Source organism: Myotis davidii, unplaced genomic scaffold (assembly GCF_000327345.1).
Source record: "Myotis davidii unplaced genomic scaffold, ASM32734v1 scaffold61, whole genome shotgun sequence".
Taxonomy (NCBI): domain Eukaryota; kingdom Metazoa; phylum Chordata; class Mammalia; order Chiroptera; family Vespertilionidae; genus Myotis; species Myotis davidii.
The window spans coordinates 821181-827954 of NW_006291729.1; the positions used below are offsets into that span (position 1 = coordinate 821181).

Below are 6774 nucleotides of genomic sequence, written 5' to 3' on the forward strand. Positions count from 1 at the left end.
CGCTGACCTCTAGTCTTGTGCTGAAGGAAATCAGCACTCTTTTGATCGTCTGTAGTGGAGGGATGGGCACATGCTGCCACATGCATGAACCCGAAAACATGTTAAGGGAGAGAAGCCAGACCAGACGCCCTGTGGGGGGAGGGGAGTTTGGGGGAGGGGAACGCGGGGATGACTGCTCACAGAACAGGGTTTTTGGGGGGATCCAAGTGTCTGGAATCAGTGCTGACGATTGCACAGCTTTGTGGAAATACTAACCACCACTGGCTTGTCCACTGACAAGGGTGCGTTTGACGGTCTGAGAGTGGGATCTCAATGAGAACACAAACATAAGAATCGATTTTATCAATAGGCTTGTTTCGCCCTTTCTGTAGAGGGCCATGGAGTCCGACCCCGCCCGTGACCTCCGGTGGTGCTGGTTAGAGGAGGAAGGCGGGGGTTCGGGGGTGCTGATTCAGCGTGTCAGGTTAAGACATGCTCCCAGGTGTGAGGTATCCTGCAGCGCAAAGACAGCACAGCAGGCCGCCTGCAGGGGAGGCGGGGAAACGCCCGCGTTCAGGGCGGCCCCGCACTCACCTCGGCCGCACGCGTCAGGCCGGCACAGTCCGCCCGCGCCGCCAGCTGGCTGTCTTCCCGGCTCCTGGTCCTGCTGCTTTGCCCTGACCCCCCGCCGCTAATGCACACACTTGCGTGGAGTGTGCGTCCAGCACGGTCCTCGATGCCGGCGATAAAGTGACGCCCACCCCAGGCCTGGTTCCCGCTCGAGTCCAGCAGGGGTGTCGGGCTCCCGCAAACAGATGTGTCATTGACACATGACATGTAGCACGTGTTCTAACGTGTAGGAATCTAAGAAAGTAACAGAAGGATCTCCTTGAGATGGACATGGAGGGCAGGGGCAGGGGTGTTTCTTCTCTCTTGTTCCTTGCTGTGTTTGCCAGCAGCCGGAACGCAGCGCCGGCACATAGTAGGCCAGGCACATAGTAGGCATTCACGTACTTGCTAAGTGAGCTGCAGGCCTCTCTGGGGAGGCGTGTGTTCTGAGCTCCACGGATGAGGAGCAGGGGAAGAACATGCCGGGCCAAGTGGAGGTCTTGACGCAGAATGGCCCGCATGGCTCACCCCTGAGTGAGCAGCCTGAGGGGAACCGGGCACAGAGCCTTAGGGACCCGGACGTCCTTCCCAGTCCTGCAGAAGGGCTTGCGTTTCATCCCAGGTGCGTGGGGGGAGCTCTTGGAAAGTCTGAAGCGGAAAACCCATTCAGCAAGTGCCGATCGGGCGCTGCTGGCGCTGACGGGGGAGGTGTGGACCCACTGGAGACGCCCGAGGCGCATGGCCACGCCTGGATGCTTGCCTTGTCCCGGCGGCTGCCCCCACGATGCACCTCTGCCCACACTGTCCCATCCCCTTTCCCCAGAATTCCGTCTGTCTCCTCCGTGCCTTCCCCAGCCTCCGTCCCTCCCCACGGCCTTGCTCAGATGTCACTGCTACTTGGAAGTCCTCCTGCTCGGGCCCTGACGCGATGACTTCTCTTCCTGTATCTCCATGGCAACATCTTTCCTGTTGTGCGAGGCCTCCCCCTGACCTGTACACTCTTTAAAAAAATGTTTTTATTGATTTTGGAGAGAGAACAAGGGAAAGGGGGAGAGAGAAAGAGAAATACTGATGTGAGAAACATTGATCAGCTGCCTCCCACACCCCCAACCGGGGATCGAGCCTGCCATCTGCGTGTCCATCACCGCGTCGGGGCTCTGCGTCTGGGAAACAGCACGCCCGTGGGCGGGTCAGCGCCACCTCGGAGGCGTCTCCCCAAGCTCGGTGCTCGCCCCTCCCCCTCGCGGAGTGGCCTCGGCCCCCTGAGACAAGCACCGGAAATTCCAAGCAGAGCTCAGCTCCGGTCCACAGGGGTCACCGTGGCAACCATCCGCCAGGTAAACGTGTCACGTGCTACAGACTGAGAAAGTCAACGCCCCGGCCCATTTCCTCAGGAGCAGACAGTCAGCCCGGCCAGGGTGGCTCAGGTGGTTGGAGCATCGTCCCGTGCACCGAAAGGTCACCAGTTCGATTCCCGGTCAGGGCACACGCCCTCGGTCCGTATCCTCGTGACCTCACATGAGGCGGTTTAGGAAGTGGGTCGCTTCCGTGCTGATACTTTATTTTTAAGAAACAGCTATTTTTGGATTTCCTTTTTTTTTTTTTTCTCCTTTATTTTGCCCAAACTGATGAGTTGGGTAGCAACTGGCCACTTGTGGAAAGTGAACTAGTTGGCCTTTTATGGTCATGAGCTCAGCAGCCTTTAAAAATGGTGCATCGTCCATCGCTTCCTTTCGGGATTACTGTGTGTGCGTGTGTGTGCATGTGCATGTGCGTGTGTGTGCGTGTGCACATGCGTGTGTAACGCTCTGTGCTCTTCAAATTATCCCAAGGCCTTTGACTGTTTTAATGCACAATTTGGGAGACAACATGTGGAGCCCGATGACTCGGCCGATGGACAGAGGAGGCTGTGGCCACGCCGAGCTTATCCATCCGGGGTTCCTGCGAGTCCCCCCACTTAACGTTCCCTCCGGCCTGCACTTGTCCCGGGAGCAGGCTGTGCGTGGCGAGCGCCGTGCCGGGGCGGCGGTAGGACTGCCTTTCTCGGGCTGCGGGCCCTGCAGGTGTGAGGCGGCACCTGTAACCGGGTTCCGGGAGCCGCGGGGGCTCCCCGTGGGACTCCTTGGCTGGGCATGTTTTGCTTTTTGCTGAGACATTTGAGAAGAGTCATCGTGTTCTTTGTCTTTTATTTCATTTAAGGGGAGAACTGGCCTCCCTCTCCGTCCAGTGGGGTCTAGAAATGGGGCATCCTTAAAACAGCAGCAATGACACAGACAAGAGGGGTCCCCCCCATTCCAGAAGGTGGGAAGAGTGTTGAGTGACATGTTCTCTGGCCAATCCCTGCAGAGACCGCTGTGCCTGCGGCTGGTGAACCCGGGCACAGAGATGGAGAGGCCCCGTGCCCGGAGATGCTTGCACCGGTGGCGGGGGCGCGGGCCAGCACCCAGCCCCTGGGCCTGGAGTCCGAGGGCCGCCCCGTTTTCTTCATTCCTCTCGAGGGTTACACACACACACTGGGGGGGAGCGAGCGGCAGGGCATCGGCAGAAGCCTGTCTCTCTCCCGCTGGTCTCCGGACTCTTCTGCCCCCAAACCGAAGCCTTCACCGCCTTTATCAGCGAGTCCCGTTTTCCATTATAAACTGGACACGTGGGGCTCGTGTTCGTGGGTCAAGAAAAGTCACAAATATGTTGCCTGATTGCAGCTCCCTTCCGTCCCCTCCTCATCATTTTGAGCGTCTTTTTATTCCGGAAACACGTCCAGGTTTCCCCCAGGAATGACATAATGATTTTAACCCCTTTCCTTAAAGACGTGTTCTCTCTGGCGGACAGAATTGTTTTGCATGGGACACGAGCTCTGTTTCTTCTTTCCCTCCCCCAGTTTTTTCCAGGACGGACTGAAGGCCGTGGAAAACCTCAAGCCCTCCATCGAAACGCTTTCAACAGATCTCCACACGGTACGTGCCTCCCCTGCACATCAGCGTCGACACAGTTTTTATGCAGCAAACGCTCTCTTGCCAATGTTGCTTCTGTCTGACCTTGAGTTTGCTGCTGGGCTGGGCAGGAACTCACAGCCGGCAGTGCCCCTCGGAGCACGGAGCCCCACGCTCGGCCGCTGGGGGAGTGAGGGGGCAGGTGGCCCGGTGAGGTGGGGGTGCCCTGTGCACGCCAGCCTCTCGCTGCACCTCTGTCATGCCTCTCTCCCCCCGCCCCCCTGTTTTGTTTCTAAAGATCAAACAGGCCCAGGATGAGGAACGAAGGCAGCTGGTGCAGCTCCGGGATATTCTGAAATCGGCGCTGCAGGTGGAGCAGAAGGAGGTGAGGGCTTTAATTTTGAAGGACGGCTGTTTGATACGGTGCCTTCCAGGTGCTCACAGACCCTGCTGGGCTGTCCGAGCAGCAGCCAAACGCTCAGTGGGTTCTCCCAGTGTAGGATCCGCCCCATTGGCGTGTGTGTGCCTCCCGGGGGCCGGGCCCGGTGGCAGCGTGCAGAGCTCCTGCTCGGCCGGTGTGAGACGAGTAGCTCTTAGCGTCTCCCCAGACACACGCTCCTCAGTGTGTCCTGACTTTCCTGCACTCGGGTCCCCCTGCTCACTCTGTAGTGTGAGATTTAACGTAACTACCCCCTTGTGATGAAGGAATGTGTCTGAGTGTGTCACCCGTAGACTTTAGACTAATAACTTGTTAAACTTCCTAGTGCAGCGGTCGCCAACCTGTCGGACCTCACGGACCCCCAGCGGTCCGCGGACCACAGCTTGGCGACCACTGCCTCCGTAGACATTGAGTTCACTGCTGGTGGTTGGAAGTTCCTGTGCTATAACTGAATATTGTTGTTTTTCTCCCAAATGCATTTACCTTTTGTGACCGAAGTCTAGGAGAGTAAGTAGTTCAGTATTTTAATAAATTGGAGAATTTTGCATGCTTTCTTCGTGAACTTAAAAACAAACAAAACTGGTTTCTTCCATATATAGATTAACGAGTCGGGCATCTTTCATTTAATCCAGCGGTTCTCAACCTGTGGGTCGCGACCCCTTTGGCGGTCGAACGGCCCTTTCACAGAGGTCGCCTGAGACCATCCTGCATATCAGATATTTACATTACGATTCATAACAGTAGCAACATTACAGTTATGAAGTAGCAACGAAAATAATGTTATGGTTGGGTCACAACATGAAGAACTGTATTAAAGGGCCAGAAGGTTGAGAACCACGGGTTTAATCCCTTCTCTCCCAATAGCAGCGGGGTTACGAAAGGCTGAAGAACTTAAATGCACACGTCAGTGAAGTGGAAATCTCCCAAGTGTACAGTGTGCCCCTTCGCTGTCGTTCCTTGTGGAAATGAAACAGCTCCTCCACCCATGCCCACACCCTCAGGAGGCAGCGGTAGATGATTCTCACCATTGACGTTTCTATCTCCCTCTCCCTTCCTCTCTGAAATCAATATTTCTTTCTTTCTTTTTCTCTTTCTTTCTTTCTTTTCTTTTCTTTCTATTCATTCATTCATGTTTTTTTTTTTAATATATTTTATTGATTTTTTACAGAGAGGAGGAGAGAGGGATAGAGAGTTAGAAACATCGATGAGAGAGAAACATCGATCAGCTGCCTCCTGCACACTCCCCACTGGGTATGTGCCCGCAACCAAGGTACATGCCCTTGACCGGAATCGAACCTGGGACCTTTCAGTCCACAGGCTGACGCTCTATCCACTGAGCCAAGCCGGTGAGGGCTCATTCATGTTTTAAAGCTCACTTCCACCAGGCCAGCATGGCTCAGGGGTTGAGCATCAACCTATGAACCAGGAGGTCACAGTTTGATTCCTGGTCAGGGCCCAGGCCCAGGTTGTGGGCTCGATGCCCAGTAGGGGGCGTGCAGGAGGCAGCCGATCAATGATTCTTATCATTGATGTTTCTCTCTCTCTCTCCCTTCCTCTCTGAGATCAATAAGAAATATATAAACAAACAGAAATTTTAAAAGCTCGCTTCCTCCATTCCCTGTGCATTTCCCCGTTGGCCCTTCACTGGTTGAGCCGGTGCCTCCTCAGTTCAGATCGCGCTGATTGTCGTGTGTGTTAGTTCTTCCTTCGTCTGGGCCGTGGCACCAGGGACAGGCGTGGGCTTGGTGGGGAGAGGAGACCAGCCCCGGGAGGACACGTGGTGTCCGGGAAGGAGCATCAGCGTGGGAGGCGGGTGCCCGGCCCCGACAGGCCCTGCGCTTCGAGCAGACCACCTGTGTCATGGTGCAGTGAGCTGGTGGGGGTTCCCAGCAGCCGGTGGAGGCAGCCCCCCGCCCTCCTGGTTGACCTGTGAACTCAGGTCCACGTTTCGCTCCCCCTTTGCCCTCACCCCTGCCAGAAGCCCGGCCCCTGCCCCACAGCCCTTCCGCCCCCGGCCGGGGCTCTGCCTGGTCTGCTGGGCACAGCCCTTGCCCTTCAGGAGCCAGTTCCCAGCTGTCCAGGCGGCCGGCCCACCTGGGCAGGGCAGGGCGGTTCAGGGCCCCGACCCCAGGGGGGTGGGGGGGGGTCAAGGAGTGAAGGTCGCTCAGAGCCTGGCCTGTACCAGGCGTCCCCATGCGTGACCTTGCTGTGACCTTCCTGTAGTGACCTTCCACCCAGGTGGTGCTTGCCTGTTTCCAAGGAGGAAACTGAGCAGGGGCCTAGGGGTCTGCCGGCAGGAAGGGGCGGAACATGGCTGTTGGGTGTGTTCGGTGTTGGTTTTGCCTGAAGGGGCTGCGTCCACCTCTCAGGGCCTTCTGGCCGTGATCAGGGGCTGAAGGTGGTCGCTGAGTCAAACCGGTAGCTTCCCGGTGGCTCACTGTGGCCGGTCGGGGCGGCTGGTCTTTGCCGCCCCCTCTCCAGCCGTGTGGGTGGCATTCATGGGCTCCTGGGTAGGAATTGTTCTTGTTTGTGTGTGTGTCTGTCTGTGTGTGTCTGTGTGTATTTGTGTGTCTGTATGTCTGTGTTTGCATGTGTGTGCGTGTGCGGGTGTGTGTGTGCGCATGCGCGCGTGTGTCTGTGCGTGCGTGTGTGTGTGTGGTGAGAAGGGAAATGTCTCTAATTAAGAAGAAAAGCTTTGAGGGCAGAAGCTGCCCTTCACTGAGGATTAAACGGACTTCCGGCCACTTCAGGACTCGCAGCTGCGCCAGAGCACAGCCTACAGCCTCCACCAGCCGCAGGGCAACAAGGAGCACGGCA

General features: G+C 56.8%; 1 protein-coding gene across 1 annotated transcript in view; it reads left to right on the forward strand.

The window, feature by feature from the left end:
• Positions 1-6774, forward strand: part of ASAP2 (ArfGAP with SH3 domain, ankyrin repeat and PH domain 2) — an 87830-nt gene that overhangs the window by 33511 nt on the left and 47545 nt on the right. The window contains exons 10-13 of the mRNA XM_015564939.1: positions 3467-3542; positions 3817-3903; positions 4456-4464; positions 6708-6771. Coding sequence (XP_015420425.1) covers positions 3467-3542; positions 3817-3903; positions 4456-4464; positions 6708-6771 — 236 coding nt within the window. The remainder of the gene's footprint in view (positions 1-3466; positions 3543-3816; positions 3904-4455; positions 4465-6707; positions 6772-6774) is intronic.